Genomic DNA, 20384 nt, shown 5'->3' with positions numbered 1-20384 from the left:
AACACCCCAAATCGCTGACTGAAATATTATAAAGCATGCTTGCTGCATGCTTACAAACGCAAAAAATTCTGATGAATACAGTTCTCTCCCCTGTTGTGTTGCTTCATGAAACTGTTCTCTCTCATATGCTGGCAAACATTCTCTTGATGCTTGTTGGCTACTCTAGCATCCCTGTAATGACAACACCGAGCTGAATTTTCAGTATGAAACTTGAGATTCAGCCTCTGCTGTGACTGAGACACACAGTGCTTCTTTCACAACTGCACAATGCTGAGTACAGAACTGATCTGTTGAAAGTTTACAGAAAGAATCCATTTGCTTGTGGAGTTGAATTGCAATAAAATGGTTAGCTCAAAGAAATTTTGCACACAGCATCAGTGCCTAATTTGCTTGTAATTATTGCAGTAAAATACTGACATGGCTTAGAGAACCAGGTCAGGAAAAAGAAAAGAAAACATGCTGTCAAAATTAGCTTTTCTAAATCAGTATTAAATATATCTTAACATACGGTTACTGTGTCATGTTGCTACGTGACAAAATTATGGGACTGTGTATATCCCTTACCTCAAATACACCTACTTCTTTTAAATATAACTTTATTATTCTAAACATATATCTTTCTTTGGTATAATTTATTCATCTTTGAAATGTATTTCATCCTGTTGTTCATCTGTATTTTCAGTTCAAGCTACTATTTGAGTGTGGTACTACCTACTTCCCATTTGCTGATTCTGAAGGGCCTGTTTTCATGAAAGACTTTTTGGCAAAGTTAACCGAGATCAAAAGAGGGGAAAAAACCTCCTAATCTCCTTTTAAATGTCTGTATTTATCAATAAATATATAAAAAATGAAATCTACTATTGCCACGATATACTTCTACATTATTTAAATTTTTATTTGGAAAAGAAAGCTGCTTCACTTTTGGCTAGAACTACATAATAATATTCCTATTAGGAAAGAAGAAACGTTATTCATGCTTGTCTCTTCATGAACTGGGTTCTCCAGCTCAGTCTTTCCAGTTAAAAAAACCCAAACAACTAAATCTGTAGAGAATAAAAATTATCACAATAAAATATGAAGGATTCTTTTCTATCATATAATATTTGTGCAGCTATTTCTGAAAACTACAATTACTTGGAAAAAAATGGGCATGTTCAGGAACTGCATACTTTTCCTGCTTTTTCAAGTTTTTATTAAATTATTGTGTTTTAAATTTCCTTTCCACACAATGACTGGTGAAATTCCAGGAGCTCTAAGGGGAGGGACTATACTGCTATAGACTTCACAGCGAGCAGCTTTGCTCACTGATGACCTACAGGAAAAAGTTACCAAAAACTCATGACTGAGTATATCATAATGTGTACATTATTTTCCATTTTGTGCTTGCTGGCTTTTTTAAAAATCTATCTCACCTTTTTATTAAACAATATTGAACTGTTAGTCTTACTTGGGAGTGCTTACCTTGCCAGGGTTTTGTTCCTTGAAGTGGGACATTTCTTGAAGAAATACAAATAAATTCATTAGTGTTTCTGAAATGCACTGATTTATTCTCGGTCTGTAGTCTTGCCTGGAATTGATGACTTTCCAGCTGAGTAAAACAAACAAGAATACCCAACAACGTTGGTTATAGCTCATATGAAAGCTGAAACTGGTTGAAACCATCATGTTGTAAAGCTACAGCCTCCAGCGATCCAATGGCTGCTGCTATGCTACAGAAACTTGTACTTGTTTACACCTATTTTATATTGGGCTAATTTGATCTTTTTTAATCAAACCCCCCCTGCTCAGTAGTAGCAATTCTCAGACCTTACAAGCAATTACAGAAGAAATTACTGCTTATTCATTCTGGCCATATGAAAACATAGCTGTCATCTAAATTAAGCAAGCCCAAACTTGCTTCTTAATATTATTTTTTTCTTAAAAAAATACAACACAGTACTTTTCATTGCCACAGGATGGCCATACATATTAATACATTCAATTTCATGCACATAATCCTTGTGCTGTTTTTTTCTATTTTTTGTCTTGTTTTGCAAGCCATGATGGTCCACAAGAGTTCAGTCCTTTTAATAAAATTAAAAAAAAATGTACTGAAGAATTTGCTGAAAAACGTGAGAAAGTGTATGTTTCTAATTTGGGGCTGATCAGTTTAGACAATATCCAGTTTAAATGACCACATTGTATACCTTTTCGGAGTACACAAAACATCTACCACAAAGATGTTTTATGACACAACAAATGAAAGGAAAAACACACACAGGCCAGTCAATGTCAAATAAAACTGGCACAAAGTATGGAAGCACCACAATGCAAATATTCAGAATATGAAGTAAATTCTGCACCAGTTTTATGAAGTTATCTTTTGCATAATTCAATGCTCAGTACACACACTTTTGATCACAGTGAATGCAAGTTAAGCCATAAACAATCCCACAGTCATTTGACTCAGATACATAATTAAATGCCCGACGCATCACTGCGTTAATAGTAACATTTTGTCATAGGTGGCTCAAATTACAGGATAAATCAAAAACTACAGTATAAACAAAAATGTATTTACCAGGGTTGTGTACAGCAATAAGGATATACACACAGACGGTCAGATCAAACTGTCAACTCTTATTTCCAAATAATTACTCTTCTATTTAGCTACTAAGACACCAGAAGGCCCCTGTTAACAGTTCTCATAGTTATTCAGAATGCAAATGCCCCCTGATAGTTCCCTGGGACAACTTAAATTTTAGCAAGCATCAGTAAGTGACTGATAAGTTTTTTGCTGTATGACTGCTGATTTTTACCCTGTATGAACTTAGTGTTCAAAAGTAACATTTAAACATTTGTTTGAGTAACACGACACAAAATTTTAATTTTTTTTGTAATGAACATAAGACTAAAAAAAATAATTATCTATCATCACTTGTAAAACTACCTGTAGTGATTAAAACCTTCCACGTTAATATTATCCTTGCTCAACAACAGATTGCTTAGTCATTTTTGTTGGCACATATTGTAAAAGTTAAAAGCCATCATGAGCACTCAGACTTTTCTCAGTTGAAAGCTGGTTAGTAGGTTGCTTTTGTCTACCTTCTCTACTGAGGACACACACATGTAATCTACCTTTGCTGTACTGTTTCTTATTAGCTATGATTCATTCTTACTAATAAGGCACCATTATGTTTTAGGATATGAACTTGTTGATGTCTCTCATTTCCTGACACAAGGAAAGCCGTGAAGATTGTAAAGTTTTGAATATGTTTGTATTTTTGAGAGCCACCGGCAATATCGATGCACAGGTACCACAGCCCTGATGTCCACCAGCTATTAAGCCTCCTGGCTCAGGTGTTACTTTGGAGTTTGTTCCCGTGAGTGGCAAACAAAACGGTGCATACTTAAAATCAGAGTACTGCTTTTCGGTTTGCTTAACACCTAACATTTTTCAAAACAGATGTGGATTCCTATATAGCAAATTTAACCCTACCAAAATAGGCTTATTTTCCCTCATAAACATTTTGCACATTCCTTAGAATTAGTTCACAAACTTTCAGGAACACACAAACTAAAAGCTGTTTTTTAGAAGTGCTTTTAAAAAAAAATCCTCCCTCATGTTATTTTTACTTTTTCAGCCTATAAAGCAAAAGCCTACAGTAATGTTTTCATACAGGCATGAGTTCACACCCGACTTGTACCAAGAACTGCAACGCAGATCTTTCCAGCAAGAGCAACCAGTTTATTTACACAGCCCAAGGAGATAATGGAAAATGGATCTGAATTCTGGAAATTACTTACTTCAAAGTTACATGTATAACTGCGCTGGACTACAAGAGATATATTGATTTTTTTTCTATAAAGATAAGCTTCTGACTTGCTTCTCATTGCAGAGCTGGGTCTATGTGCTGATATTGCACAGTGATCTCTCTCACAAGGCAGCATGCAAGATACGCTAACATAGCACTGAAGGGATCGTTATTAAAGGGTCAAGTGGCCTAAATTAGGCAGACGCTTTGATCAATGAATCATGATAGAAAGTGAAATAATCTAGTCCACACTGTATATTACATTATACCATCAAACAAAAAGAAAAATTTGGGATTACACTGTTACCTCAGATTTCTGGTCAGATTAATAACAAAACTAGGAAAATGATATGTAACTATATATATAATGTCTGTTTCACTTTATTTTCCAGCTAAAAAAAAAGTCTCTATTTATAAATTTTCAGTTGTATAACCCAAAAGATATGTCACTTCTATTTTACAAACTATTATAAAAGGAAAAAGCAAGCTCTGAATTTCAAATCCAGTGTCTCAGCAAAAAGAACACCAAACTTCAGTTCTCCTTAAGATCTTTAATTAACATTTTAGCCAAACCCCAGACAACATGTCTGACATACAATTCAGCAAGGGCTAAAGCCACTTTTTCTTACAATTACAAATTCTTGCTCTCATTTCTCTTAAACACATGGGATAAGAGGATTTGGGCTTATGCTGAATTTTACACTTTGGTCCAACTGTTGCCCAAACTTAAATTTGTGAATTTTTACATACTTCTATCAAAGCCAGGAATAAGTCATCTGCTCCCACATACATGATACCCACTTTTATTCTACATAATGGAGGTTAAACCACCTTCTTCTATTTTCGGATACGTAATCTGAGCAGCTTCATTTTTGTAAAAAAGTCAGGAATAATTATGGTCAAAAATGTCTAGTTAAACTCACACGGAGAAACTTCATCTTTCTCTATGCCTGTATTTAACTACTGTACAGCAACTTCACCACGAGGTGGTGACACAGCAACGTCGGTATTAGAGCAAGGTTTGGGAGCCATTTCATACAGACCATAAATGGCATGCATAAGAGATTCATATTCAAACTATTGTATGCATAGTGGAGTGCAGAACATGACTTAAAGAATAACTAGTATTTCAATCACAGAGAAAAGTTCAAAACCCAAACTGTTGCCTTATTCCTGACTTTATTATAGTATAGTATTTATAGTATTGCAGTAGTGATTTGCTCTTACATTACCAAGTATTCAGGGTGAGGGTCTCCCTCCCCCTTCAAGAAAAAACCATAAACAGTTTAAAGTAGTGTACCTGAAAGTCACAGGATGAAAGTCTCATGTCTTGGACTAGGTGACTTTTGTCAGACAAAATGCAACGTATTTTCCACCCATGCATGGCACTGCATGCAGGTATTTGCCTCTGACAGAGGACATAAATAAAACCATTAAATAACTTATGAAGAACATGAGGGGAAGGATTAGCAATGTTACACAGACCTTTTGTCCACCTCCCATCCACAATAGCGATTTCCATTTCCATCCTCTCTGATAATTAGTGGCTTGAGAAAAGTAGTATACAAGGGTTTTCTCATATGAGAACTGCAGTTTTTATGGATAGGCTACTCTCCTTAAGAAAACATTGCTTCCAGCTTTTGTAAACCATTCTGCAGCATTAATAGTATGTACTTTAAGAGTTGCCTCTTTATTCTGGTGTTGAAAACTACTACTATGACAGTATTGTGAATTACAAAGTCATTTTACAGACTTTACTCCTATCCTTTATTTAAAATTGTTGACAATGAAAGTGGTACTTTGTAGGAGCACAAAGAGAGAAAATGGATAGGCCTGATGCCTACTATCAAAACAGGGCTTTGAAATACATAGGATAATTGTAGATAGTTGGCTTACGAACTTTAAGTTAATTGCAAAAACAGGGAGATAAAAAATAGAAGCAGAGACTACAATAATAATGCAATAATAATTTTCATATATGCTAACCACTAATATAAAGACAATATAGATGAAAGAAGAGGAGATAAAACAAGGCACACCAGGACAACTAATAACAATTAAAAACAAACATGTGTGTTATGCAGAAAAATGGCACATTTGCAGGGAAAGTTCTCCAGAGTTGCTTGTCTTGGTTGTCAACAATGCTTTCTTTTGCCAAGTTTAAAAGATGTTGAAAGTACAAGCTGCAGTGCAGATAAAATATATTGCTAGATACTTTGGCTCTGTGGTCTTCATGTGGTGCACTGACAAAGCAGCCAAGCAAGAAGAGCACGTGGTACAGGTGAAGTTTGCTTTAAAACGTTACAAACCCACTATTAAGCTTGCTCCGCAAAAGAATACTTGGCAGTTTCTTGTAGGCAACACAAAAACCCGAGACACTTGTGCCAGTTCTACTATAACCACACTGTTCTATTTTACAAGGAACACAAGGGACTATTTTGAAGCCTTATTCTGATCTTAGGCAACTAGAGGTGTAAGAAAGTCAGCTTGCTGATCTCCAGTGCAACAGTCAGATGCACGTGCTGCTGCTTCTTGTTCACACCTCCCAACAACTGCCAGCCCTGGTAACACTGTCCCTCCTGTCCCTTTTCCCCAGAGCCCACTTGAGTGGCAGTGTTACCCACAGGCCAGAGGGTTGAAACCAGGGGGTAGCAAGAGACCATGATGAAGGGGGAGCGAGAAAGGAAGGATGTACAACATGGATTTGTATGTATGCAAAGATAGAGGGGTTATGTATGTCATGCACTTGTAGAAACCGAGGAGATTTTTGCTGAGGAGACAGAAAGAAACATTAAACTTGCGTTAGATCAAAAACTGACAGACACATAAGCACAGAATGGTAGGGGTTGGAAGGGATCTCTGGAGATCATCTAGTCCAACCCCCCCCGCCAAAGCAGGGTCACCTAGAGCAGGTTGGACAGGAACGCATCCAGGTGGGTTTTGAATGTCTCCAGAGAAGGAGACTCCACAACCTCTCTGGGCAGCCTGTTCCAGTGCTCAGTCACCCTCAAAGTAAAGAAGTTTTGCCTCATGTTGAGATGGAATTTCCTGTGTTCCAGTTTGTGCCTGTTGCCCCTTGTCCTGTCACTGGGCACCACTGAAAAGAGTCTGGCCCCATCCTCTTGACAACCGCCCTTCAGATATTCATAAGCATTGGTGAGGCCCCCTCTCAGTCTTCTCTTTTCCAGGCTAAACAGACACAGATCTCTCAGCCTTTCCTCATTAAAGAGGTGCTCCAGTCCCTTGATCGTGTTCATAGTCCTGCGCTGGACTCTTTCCAGTAGTTCCCTGTCCCTCATGAACTGGGGGCCCAGAACTGAACACGGTACTCCAGATGTGGCAGAGTAGAGGGGGAGGATGACCTCCCTCGACCTGCTGGACATGCTCTTTTAATGCACCCCAGGATACCATTGGCTTTCTTGGCCACAAAGGCACATTGCTGCCTCACGGTCAGCTTGTTGTCAACCAGGACTCCCAGGTCCCTCTCCACAGAGCTGCTTTCCAGCAGGTCAACTCCTAACCTCTACTGGCGCATGCGGTTACCCTATACTTGATCTTGTTGAGCTTCATTAGGTTCCTCTCTGCCCAACTCTCCAGCCTGTCCAGGTCTCACTGTATGGTGGCACAGCCTTCTTTGTGTGTCAGCCACCCCTCCCAATTTTGTGTCATCAGCAAACTTATCGAGGGTGCACTCTGCATACACCAGACAAATTCATTTTTCAATGATCCCAGTAAAAGAGAAAAAAGGAAAACCAAAAAAGATATGTGAAGTGATGCAGATGATGAATGTGGAGCGCATGACATCAGTCAACCAAGAACATAAAAACCTACTTCAGCATAATATTAGCAGAGTTACTTAGAGTACCTTAATAAATGACTTAACTATGAACCCTATACTTCCTGCCAAAACAGCTTTTGGGACTTCTGTCAAGGTGCTCCATTGATGATATGAGCAGCCAACTCTCTCTGAACACCTTCAAAGTTTTTATGCACAATTTAAAAAGAATAAAATGTTATGCCCCCATCGCTTATCCTGAATTTGATATACATAGTACTACACTTTTATCCTAAAACTACTCTCAATAAGATTGAAGGTGTTCAGAGAGAAAATTAATTACTCATATCCTTCTGACTACCTACCACATCATTTCTAAAACTGAGCAAATGCATAAGCTGTTACCTAGTAGCTGCAAAAAAAAAAACCCAACACCCTCCCGCCCCAGATGCTTCAACCCATCACAGTCACAAACTCTGGCCAGAAGAGTCAGTGGCATTACATTCTCTAAAAATGACTGATGGTGTCATGCTCTCATTTTGTATCTAGACATCTGTTCAAGCAAAGCCCCGTCACATTTCTCTCAGAAAGGTCAGTAGCTCTCATGTTACTGGTTTAAAGATCTCTTCGTGATGTGCTGGATTTTTTTTTATTATGTGTACACAGTTTTGTATGTATCTTCACGTAGATACTCTACTCAGAACTGCAGCAGTGACAAAGTACACTAGGATGTGGTGGATCTGAAGGACTGCACCTACATAAACAAAGAGTTCGTAATTATAGAGCTTCTAAACCTTCTTGATTTCCCAACTGTAACCACACACGCTTGAAACCTCTGCAGACTCTGTAATTTTAAGGGTAACTTAGAATGTATTACTCAAGGTGGAAGAGCTGAAAGTTACATTCCCAAAGATATGTAAATCAAAACAGCTAACAGCTAATGTGGGTATTTTGTAGTATTTTAAAAAGTAGTATCTAGAGCTTATAGAATGATGCAGCTATCTAAAGACAAACCTCATAAGCAACCAGGAGTTAAGTACGAACTTGACCAAATGAAATCAAGTGTGTAAACTCTTAGCAAAACCCAATCAAACAGGTTTACCTTTTCAGAGCTTTCTCACATGTTTCCTGTGAGGAAAAGAATCACCACAGCACAGAATGGAGTGATTATAAGGATGCAGTTACCCTTCTTTGAAACAAATGTTTTATACATGAAGACCTATGCCAAAAATATATTTTAAAATTTGTCTTCTACATTATGCCAGTACAGAGATAACGGATATAAGGTATTATTTAGATTTAAAAAGCTTGTGAAAAACATTTTAAATGGGGTTTTTTTGCATTTAAATTTCAGGTGACTACATACTCAAAATGAACATAACCTTCCCTCTCCCTCTCCAAAGCGTAAAATAGTGTAAAAAGCACATTTTACAGTTAAGTGTATTAAAATACCGAAGGCAAAACCTCTCAAATCTACTATTGAACTGTGTGTTAGAAAACAATGCAATATTGATTAGCCTTATTGAACTGCAGTGTAACAAATGCGTGTATGTTACGTGCACTACATGGAAAGACACAGTAGGTAGCAAGCACTGCTGAACTCACAGCATAGCATCTTAATGACCTATGTGGCTAATTTAAAAGGTGATTATGTAGAATTGTGCTTTATCCTGTGCCACTTTTGGATGCTATGCAATCATTAAGTATACTAAAATAATTATATTTATGTCATGTAGCTATGACCAAGTCAACAAAACTTGCAATTTAAATGAATCACTGGGGCACCATGTAAAATCCTGCTTGCTTCAAAGAGTTCCACAAAAGGATGCTGTATCACTGAAAGAACGAGGAACCCGGGAAGTATCCACAAATACACTCCATTCTCAAACTTTAAGGACAATCTTCATCTCCAACCTTTTTGCTACAAACTCTATGAAGCTTTTCAAATAGAAATTTCTCCAGCTTGTAGATACCTGTATGTACTTTAATGCTCATTGCTAATCTATAGGCGCTGCACAGGTTTAGGCTTTCACCAACATGGCAAACTGGGGCCAACATCCTTTAACCAATTGCATTTGACATGCCTTCAGTGTTAAGGCTTGGACACACCTGGAATCTCTAACATTTGCAAAGTTAGATAGATTTTGTTTTTAAATTGAAGCTGGAGAATGTAGTTGTCAACCTTAAAGAGTAACTAACAACATTTCCAAATCCAAAAATCTCCTTTAATTATCACCTCTCCTGTAGTTCAAATCCATAATTTCTAAGAACTAAATGAATTCTGTTAACACCTTGCAACATTGTTTCTCAAGCTTTTGAAGTGTTTTCTTTCTGACCTCATCTGTCTTCATGGGACATTTCAATTTTCTGCTTTTTATTAAGAGTGAGTCAGTCCAATTTGCCATTACTGTGTTTTTTTTCAAGGGAAGGTGTGCAATAAAAAGGTGAAAAAAGAACTTATTTCACAGCCTGCAGTAACATCCATGGCCCATTTATTTCTTGACCGTGAATATTTTTTTGCTAATATTACTGTACAAGCAATATGCTTAAATTATCAGCATTTGATGAGGCTGGATGTGTTTTTCTCAATGGACTGCACAGCAGACTGGTCAGAACACGTGACTTTCAACAAAACATAATATAAACAACCTTTCATCCCTGATTATGCTTCTCGCACAGTGTGTTAAACTAAAGTCATAAATGGTATTTTCTTCTCTTCAACTGACAGGAGAACATTTTACCACTGGTGTACTGCTAAACAGTATCAATTCCATAAATGTAGGTATTTTTTCTCATATTACTAGTCAAAAACAAGCTTTTCTGAAAACGAAAGCAATCCTATTTTTACAAAAATACACTTGAGTATTCTGCAAAGGGACAGGGGAACTCATCTGGTCCTACAGGTTGCTAAAAAAAAAAAAAGACCCATTACTACCAGGATGTTATTTTGGAGGGGATGTGTTCATTTCTTCAATTCAAATAGAACATCAGTCATCTTATGAAGTGTTCATAGGGAGCTGTATTGTCTTTCTTTAGCTGATCAGATACAAACTAATTAACTCTAACTTTTTTTAAGGTAATTCCAGTACACAAGTTCCTCAACACAGCAGATCATCCTAAAAGTCATTGCTTTTTGCTGAAAGTCCCGCTCAAATAAACAAAATATACTCCAACTAAATTTAGGGCATTTCATTGTCCAACTCCTCTTTTAAGCAAACTGATAGGTCAGGTCTCATGGGAAGCCCTTCCTTTGACCCGTACTACTCTTGTCCATCTCTCCCGAGAAGAACACCAGCTACTCCAGTTTGAGGTCATTCAAAACATGAAATGTGATCTGATAGTCAAGTGCTATTAGTTCAAAGTCATGACTTAGTCAATAAGTATACATTTCTTAAACATCTCTTTGCATGAAAATTGAATGTTCCAGTGCCACATAAATACTGCTACAGATCTGCTTTCTGTTTAGCAAAGACTACAATGCTATTACTATGTACTGTTGTCTTTTTACCAAGACAGTATAAGGGCTGGGAACTTCCAGCCCAGCTTCCTATTTGTACTAGAAACTTGTGATGCAAAAGAGACATTTTTATTGCGCTACTTTTGTCCAGAGAGGTAAGGAAGTCGTCTTCCTATCAACAGGAGCATAAAGTTCTGTTTGCAGAACTTTAAACAGCTCTACCCAGCTGCTGGAAGCAATTCTTTTACATTTATTTTTCTTCTGCAAAGACAACTCTTTTAACCCTTTCTCACAAACTCAATTATTTTCCTCCTTCAGCCTCCACATTCTTCAGCTGGGATACTCCTAGTTCAAGGCCTCTCAAAGTCAAACGGCTAGGAAAGACGAGCTGAGCATTCCTTGAGTTGCAGAGCAGCTGCACAAAAAAGGAAAATTGGATTTTCAAGTGCCAGACAATACTTTTAACCTGCAAAAACATGAAAATGACTTTGTGTGTAGCATTATAAGGCATCTTTAACTCTTTCTGTGCGGAAGTTAATTCTGAGTCTTTTCAATGGACTTAATGTATTTAGTATGAACAGGGGATCACTTACTTTGATGCATTACTGCATTACTGACAGTTCCTGGCATGAGCTAACCACTTGTTGCCCACATTTATGCATTAAATTCAATCATAAAAGGAAATAAAAAACTTTCCACTTTATTAACTCATACTAGCAGAAAACACAAATATTCTTATATAATTACAAATCAACATGATTTGAGTAATTAAATAACATGCAGATTTGACTTTAAACTGGATCTCCATTTCTGTAAGTCCAAGCACATATTGAGAAAGATTGTGCACTGTAAGATTGTAGTTCAAAAACTACTGGTTCGAAATAACGTAGCTTTCTCTCCTATTTTTATTCAAGTCATAAAAGGTTCCTGGCTAACAGTTTAGTGCACCATCTTTTTGAATAATAGGCAAGCGACAGTGATTAGAACAACACAGGCGTTGTTCTGATAGAGGAAGTTCCATGTTGGTATCTGAAGCACATACAACCAGGTGCTTCCACCACGTCAGGACTGATTATTCCTTTTATACATTCTTGATCATCGTTAGGTCCCTCGTGAGTTGTCAATCTTCCAAATTAATAAAAATATATAAAAAATTATACCATCTTACACCAAAACTATAGGGGACCCGATGATAAAGAATTACTAAGGGGAAACATTGTCCTTATGGCAAACTATTTTCAATCCTTTACCTTTGACCACATCTTTTCTTGCTGTTCTTGATCTGCTACCGCCCAGGATCATATGACAAAACAAAACACGATATGAGTAGAAACCTAATCTTTGCAACTCAGCTTTTTTACCAGCCTTACTAAGAAGTATTTGTGCATATGTTCCTTTGTTTATTATACATTTAAATTTACAGTATGACTAATAGACTATTGACCAATGCCACATCTTTAACTGTGATGTTATAATGTTCATGAAATACACTTATGATGCAATATTACATATTTTCTGAAGTAGGACATGAACTCAAGAAGTATTTGTTTGTATCTGAGAAGGAGGTACAAGGAGTGCAGTGCACTGAAACCGATCAGGGAACAAAGCTCATTCTATAGCTTCTATAAAAATACCACTGCCCTCCTTTTTTATACATATAAAGCAGTAGCTTTAATTCAGTGTGTTCTCAATATTACCCCATTATCAGTGCATTTACATTACAATCTCTTCTTTTGCAATTCTAAAATTAATTGCTCCAGTACAGTTCCCATAGCTCCTACTTCTATTCCTTCCTATTTAACCTGGACCAAAACATTCTGACCTCCACCAAATCTCATTAGCACTTCTGTAGGAATGTTCTCCAGTTATATCCTATTTTTTACCACCAAGACAAAAAGGCAAACTGATTCCAGAACATCAGAACCTTTTGATTAAACTATTTTCTCAAACCTTTTTGCTCAATAGCAAAGACAGAAAAGGATGAGGAACTAGGACCAGGGCTAATTAATTTAATGACAGTTTCAGAAATGATAAATGGGTAGAGCTGTCCCTATTATCATGCTTTTTCAGCTTACTCCTTTAGAAATGTTCTTCCTTTTTGTTTAAAAACAAATAAACAAACAACTTTGATTCATAAAAAGAGAAGTCTTAGAGGTTTAGGCCTTTACTTCTGTTTAACTGCCAAAGCTTTCCGCAAGCCTTTATAGAGAAAGAATTGTGAACAAAGGAAGTTAGATATTACAAAGCTTGCACGTTTTGCATACCAGTTGCATCCTTTTACATACTGGTAAACACTACTGCTTTTTTTTTTTTTCCAAATCCAAATTTCGAAATATTTTTTTCCAAAATTATTCTTCTCAGCTGGCAAGATTTTCTCCCATCTTGATTTAAAAAAACCACAACACATTTTCAAGGAAGGACATGATACATTTCCTTTACAAAATTAATTCAAAAGGAAAAAAAAAAAAGGTGATGATGATCTGAGACCTCTTTTTTTTAATGTGTCATGCATATTGGTGTTTTCCTATATTGAAAAATACACAATTTAATAAACTGGAGATCCAGCTAAACATTTTTTAATGAAGAGCAATTAATACTTTATTGGCTATCAGTAATGAGTCAACATTTCCTTAAAAGAAAAGAACAAAATGCTACCTACAATTACTTTTAATCTATATAGTGTCTATTGTGTCATATATAGAACACAACTTAGATGCCTGCAAACGGAAATGCACAGGAGACCCCACCCTTGCAGAGACCCAATTATGCCACTGGGGATTCATTCACCCACACTCATCCAATTAGGTGACCATGCCTGAATACGTTGATCTACAGCAGACAACCTGAAATGTCTTCTGTATTTCATCTATCTCACAACAACATATTGACATACATATTGGAAAAAAAACCCCACATAAACGTTCAAATTTAAATCTAACTAGAAGAAATCAAATTTCAATCCATAATGAAATACTCACTTCTGATTCTTGTGATTTCTTAAATTTGCCTCTATATTCTGGCATTTTGTTAACTAACTTCTAAAAAACCAAAAACGTTTATTTCCACATACCTGACAAATATTTTTTTTGCAATATCAAATACTCCATTAACACCATTTTAGAGCAAATATTTTGATTAACATCAGGGCAGTAAAATTTGCAACTATGGAAAGACCATGTGGACTTTAAGAAGCCTAAATTATAAACTGTCATAGCCTAACATCAGTAAGATCTACTTTTAAGATATCTATTTTAAAAGCTGTCTATCTAGCTAAATTTAATTAGTGCATTTATTTCCTAGGAATATGCTGGATCATATTTGAGAAAATAGTATTTGTGAAATTGTTATTAATTCTTCTTCTCCTGTCTGTTGGTCTTATAAGCTAATTAAGGTAAAAGTTAAACTTCAGAAAGAAGGCATACCTCAAAGGGACACAGTGCCCTGTCTCACAGTAATGAGTTATGGTTCTGTCAGTAATGTGGCTCCGACGAAACTATTTGTCTCTCTGACATTTCAAGGCTTGTAAGTTGTGCCACGGTTGGGAAAAGTCACTAGGTAGAAACCACCCAGTATTTTCTTCCCTTCAGCTTCAGTTTAAGAAATGGCTAAGAACAGTACAATTTAACCTCTATGCAGACATTAAGATCTAATACTTCTCTCCTAAGAAGCCTTAGGTTAGCATTAGAGGCGAACCCCTCGAGAATTAGATGATCTGTTATAAAACAGAGCAAACTGATGTTAGGCTGAGACCTCAGGAGCACACAGATTAATATTACACAAAGCCTCGGTCCGTACTGCGCTGCACGAGAAGGCCATCAGAATCAACGTACAGTACCTTTCATCTTGTCCCAGATCCTCACTGTCTGGCATTTCAGATGCAAAGGAATTATCTCTCTCTCTCTCTCTACCAATCTAGATAATCCAGGCAACGATCTTCTAGTCTGTTTGGTGTTTTAGAAGCGACAACCCAGGCACCTGTCCTGTTTGCTGTCAAGAAGAGCGCTCCTTGCTCAGAGAGCAAATGTTTACAAGACATCCTAAGTGCCTGCTGGTCTTGAATGAAGTTCAGAGTGTTCGGCTTTGATTGGCCAAGGCTATAAATAAACAGGTCGTGACTCACCTCACACACTATGACGGGGTGTTTAGTAGCAAGCACTGCCAAAAGCAAAACAGTTGGTTGTGGTGGTTTTTTTTTCTTTTAGTCATGTGAGGGAGAATCACCACCCAGTTAGTACATTTTATTTTCCTGCTTCCACTGGAAATCTTACTCCATGTCTCCCATTCTTCTCAGGCGTAAGTGAGCAGCAAACAAAATGATAGGAAGCTAAATGACACAAACTTTGAAGTAACACACTTACAAATATAAGAGCAAAGGGCCTACTGCAACTGTAAAAATGTCCTCTTTTCCCTCCCAACAAAGGTCAGTCACAGGCTGTCAGAAGGGCAAAATTCTCCACTGACTAAATTCACAGATGAAATAAAAACTTCATAATTCTTTTAAAATAAGGAATAAGAAAATAAGTTGTCAATAAAGAATAATGCATTGCTTTTAAACCCTGATTATAAGCTTGTCTGCCACAAGCAGTCTCAGCTGTCATGGGGATACTAGCAAACTGTACTGGAAATGAAATTTTCATCCTCAAAATCAAAGTATGCTGACAACAGGAGATTTTCTGCCAAAATACTTCTAATGCCTCTGTGAACAACCTAAAGTGAATTGACAAATTCACTTTCCTCGTATCACTTCTTGCTGCCTGCATGACAGGGATTTTGTCACTCCAGCTACACCAGCTACATCTCTATTAATTTTCAACACCCCAGCAACCTTATCTGTGCTGATGAAGCTTTGTAGTGCAGCCCAAGACTCCAAGGATCACATACGTAGCTTGTTCAGCACGCTGCTCAGCACTGCTCCTTCACGTGGCTTCCTTCCTCCATTAAACAGCATGACCTATTGTTCTTAATATATTTTCAAACAAATATTACATCTAGGGATCTTCACACCGCAACCTATTTTTCTAGGAGGGAACCCAGAAAGTTTTAGACCTGCCTCTACTGCATGAGATAGTAGGAATTGTCCTGGGGATGTCACATCTTAAAAATAAATTTAAAAAAAAAAAAAAAAAAGGAAAGCTGGAACAAAAGGTATGTCAGATTAAAACCCAGTAAGCTGTATTTGGTGCGCTGTGGGTAATGCATTTGGGTACTGCATTGTGGGTAACTGGAAAGCGGCTTAACTTTCAAAACTACAAAGGATTCTATCCTTTCTTCTTATTTTAATATAAAATGCTTCAAAATGACTAGTAAGATCTAGATAAAAATAGCACAAATTCCCCAAACCGTTTAACCATAGATCTATTACTTTAATTTGCATGGTTTATATTTACTGTATGAGTATCTGAATTAATAGTATGATCTCAGGAAACAGAGAAAACCAAAAGAAACAGGAACGCTGGCTGGCTGTGAATGACAACTTCCTAAGCACTGGCCCAAACATTCCAGTTAACTCCTTTTTCCTTTTCTTAATTTCATCCAATCTTCCGTATTCATACCTTTCCTCAGTCTTTCACAAGACACGTCTTTCCTGAAGCAGCTTAATCACGCTGTACTTTTAAAAGAAAGGAGAGAGGAAAAAAACAGGAATAAAGTCCTGTGTTTAAATTATGCAAGGTAATATAGAAATATCCATTAATAACCGTGCTGCCTTACTCAACAGAGATGTTCTATGGTCACCTATACCTGCATATTCCAATATCATTCCCTCTTCTTTTTTCTTTTTCTACTTCTGATAGTTATAGGTGAAATAATTAGAGCTGAATTCCCTTCAAGCCTCACCCTGGAAACAACAGAGCTGTTAAATTAAAAAAATCTTAATTAATAAAGTTAGTGTGACAGCTTCATTTTCAGATTAAAACTCTGAAGTCCTCTAGTTAGGAAAATAATCAAAAGAAATAACTGAAATCTGCAAACACACAAAAGCACCACTCAAAATTTAAATGTAGCATCAAAAATGAAAGCAAGCAAAACTAAACCCCTGGTGCAACTGGAGTTGCTTTTGTTTGTTTACATACAGTGCAATATAGTCTTACATAGCCACATGCATTTACTATGTAAAACGCCTTTTCACAGAATACTCCTTTTTAATGCATTTGATGATCACACTCAGGAGCTGAAAAGCCTTCAGTACTGTGTCTGTCCCTGTATTTCAGTCTTGGACTCGATGTACTCCAAACTCTTCAAGTACACTTTGGATTGTTCATTTCTTTGTCGTACTCTGCAGACAGTGCTCAGTGCTACAGCAGAAAAAAAGGTTCACTGTTTACTTTTACAATTCTTTAGAACTCTACCCCATCCCTCAGTGAGGTAAGGAGGATAATATCACCTTATTTACTTATTGATAAGCAAGTCCTGGAAAGATTAGGTTCAAAAGTGTCTACTAAATGAGCACCTAACTGAAATGTCAAGGACTTGTTAACTTGGAAGTTGAGCACTTATAAAACACTTCAATACTCAAAAACTAGTTTCTACTGATATCACTGTTCATCATTTTTGCAAATCAGACTTCAGAACAGCATGGGCGCATAATTAGCTGAACCGCAATCACACTAAAGTACTTTGCTTAGTATCACAAAGACGACTATCTATCTAGAACATTCATCTCAATTTTTTGATCACTCTGAATTCTTTCGCACCCGAGAGAATTACAGCTTGTATTGGCCCATCAGGAGGTTTCCAGCAGATCAAGCTCCAGACTATTTCACAGCTGCATGAGATGGAATGACGTCTCCAAGTACACTTGGGTGGAACAGCAGCAGGTGAGCAAAAGTACTGTACTGAATCCAGCCAAAGGGCTCCTGGCATCTCCTACTGTGTCCAAAAGCACAGCCTAGGGAAAAATGCTTTGCTGCCTTCTCCAAATAGTCTTCCCGACTCCAAGTTGTGGCTCATCGGTTTCCTTAACCAGCAGCGATGTCTGTATTTTTAGTTCTGACTGGATTTCCACCCTGCGGTAGCATCTATAACATCTTGCGGTAAGGACTTGTGCAGCTTAACTACATATGGTTTAAAAACAAAAAAAACCCCAACCAAACCCCACCCAATTTTCTTTGCTGTGATCTGGCCACTTCAACTGCTTTCTAAGAAGTCTTGTACTGGAACAGGTAGATGACAGTTACCTCCCGTTAGCTTTTCACAGCTCTTTATCATTTTTGCAGAGCATTATCATAGTCTTTTTGATGGGACTGCAGAGTTGAAAGGTGCAGCTGCCTAGAAAAGAGCTTGCCTAGTATTAGAATTGCTAAAAATCAGTTTTAAACTTTTTCAACACGGAAAACTCAGAGTGACTAGAAATGGCAGAACTGAGGATGGAAAAGCCCTTTCCCTGCCCAAGTTATTTTTCAGGGAGGTTCTCACTTCCTTGCTTAGTTGCAGCTAACGCCACAACTTTCTGAATTGCAGAGGATTTTGGTCAGTCCTCTCTGTCCTTTCCGAGTCCCTCCTTGCCACCTCTGACGCCTCAACTTACAGGACTAATCCCTGCTCCTCTCAGCAACCTCTTCAAGCTTCCATCTTCCAGCGTTCCTGTGACTCTCTCACTTCTCACATCCAGCATTTTCTGAAATTTTCCCTCCCCTTAGCTCTGCTGGTTCCTCAATAGAAGTAACAATCCCTTCCACCTTACATTGAGTTCTTCCCTCTAGCCCCATTACTTCTGAAAGTAACATGAAAGCTCTTGACTTTGTAATCAAAAGGAAAAAGAGACAATCAATCATGTTGTGCTCTTGGCAGCTAATTCAGCTTTAAAAGCCCTATTTTGCTCACTTTTTCATTCATATAAATTCTTACATGCCCTCAAATATCCTCACTGTTCCTTTACAAACTCCTCCTACATTTACTATAACCAATTTAAAGTGGGAGAGATCAGAAAAGTACACCATTATTCCCAGTGAAAGCGTTCTATTGGTTTACGCATTTTGTCCCTTTTTGTGAGGTGTTCCTCATTCTCTGTTGGCCCTCATTACCACATTCTTACACACAGCTTTCCAGAGTACATGATCTTTTTTATTTTATTTGGATAACTTCAAGAATCAATCCTTCTTACTTCTGTTCATCTCCATTACCCTGTTCTTCAACTAAACAAACCTCTTGTAGACCTTTCTCAAAACTTCCTTGATAGCTGGTAAGTCATGGCTCTCTTTTACCTTCAGGTATTAAGATGCCCCAAAAGATGTGCTGGCATGCAGATCATATGCCAGCCTGACATATTGCTTGATCAAGGAATCTCCCCAGTTTTGCTCTTGCTGAGTACCGATTTGGACTGAACATGTATCACAATTATAAAGTAAATGGCCTTCCCCCCAAACAGTATAGACATCTGTGCAAATTCTTCCTTTTACAGGCAAGCACCAAAGACTTCAGGGGGACTCACCAGCAAAAAAAGGAAAATAAAAGCTACATGCTTGCCAGAGACAAGTGTGGCAGTGTGCTCCCCCCACCCCAGCCCAAGCCATAACCACCAGTGGGGGTCATGATGGCTGCATCTAACTTAGGCTGGACTTTGTGGGATGGATAGCAACATGGTAGCCAAGAGCTGTCTGGAACAGGAACCCAGATGTCTCACTGGTATGCAAATATGACTATAAATCAATGATCTTACTCTATAAATAGTGGACAGCCCAGGGCCTGTTGAGCTCTCCTGCATAGCAGCGGGCTGCATGCCAGGGTGGTCTCCCCTTGAGTAGGGACACCTTTCAAGGTTACACCTCGAGGTTAAGCGATTCCTTGCCACAACGGATTCTCGGTAAGTGATTAATAGCATGCTGAACTTTGAAGCCTTAGCCAAGTGATATGGAGGATTGATTGCTCATATATAATCCTTTAAACATAAACTGTTGACCAAGTTTGGGACTAGGATTGGATCCAACCACACCTAGACTCCTCTCTGAGAAGTTCAGAAAAGAAGGGGGTCCTCTCTGGACCTTGTGACTCAATGAGAGGGTCTCCCTGAGGCATCTGTCTGACCCTGTCCTCTATACAGTAAATAACAGTCTAGTTTGCCATGCAATCACGTTAAACCACTGTCGCATGTAGCACTGAACTTTGTTAACTCGCAGTTTTATATGAATAAAGTATATTGTTGCTTCTCATTAGTGAAATGTGTGACTCCATCCGCAACAAGTAAGCAGCCTTACTGAGTAGCTGAGAGGATCGGAAATAAGTATCAGATGCACTGTTTTACGTATTCGAATACTGAAGATGCTCAAGGGCTTTAGCAGTTGGGTGAAAGGCAGTGTGCTGTCCATAGGGAGTGCAAGGGTGATGATCTGGCATTGTGTGGTAGATGGTGTAGCTCACCCAG

The 20384-nt window shown here is 37.8% G+C and overlaps 1 protein-coding gene and 1 long non-coding RNA gene across 3 annotated transcripts in view; one reads left to right on the top strand and one right to left on the bottom strand.

Moving 5' to 3' along the window:
* RETREG1 (reticulophagy regulator 1) overlaps positions 1-20384 on the bottom strand; it is a 71238-nt gene that overhangs the window by 11298 nt on the left and 39556 nt on the right. Inside the window, exons 1-2 of one of the 2 annotated variants that reach the window (XM_074576169.1) lie at positions 14862-16708; positions 1462-1588 (exon numbers count right to left, since the gene is read on the bottom strand). In XM_074576169.1, the coding sequence (XP_074432270.1) occupies positions 1462-1588; positions 14862-14896 (162 nt within the window). In that variant the 5' untranslated portion in view covers positions 14897-16708. Of the gene's footprint in view, positions 1-1461; positions 1589-14861; positions 16709-20384 lie in introns of those variants that run through there. The other variant, XM_074576168.1, reaches the window with a different exon arrangement.
* The window catches only part of LOC141739269 (uncharacterized), a 37829-nt gene continuing 37139 nt past the window's right edge, over positions 19695-20384 (top strand). The window contains exon 1 of the long non-coding RNA XR_012585652.1: positions 19695-19826. This is a non-coding gene — a long non-coding RNA (uncharacterized LOC141739269). The remainder of the gene's footprint in view (positions 19827-20384) is intronic.

This window comes from Larus michahellis, chromosome 2, assembly GCF_964199755.1.
Source record: "Larus michahellis chromosome 2, bLarMic1.1, whole genome shotgun sequence".
Taxonomy (NCBI): Eukaryota; Metazoa; Chordata; class Aves; order Charadriiformes; family Laridae; genus Larus; species Larus michahellis.
This window is presented reverse-complemented; position numbering and strand designations above follow the sequence as displayed.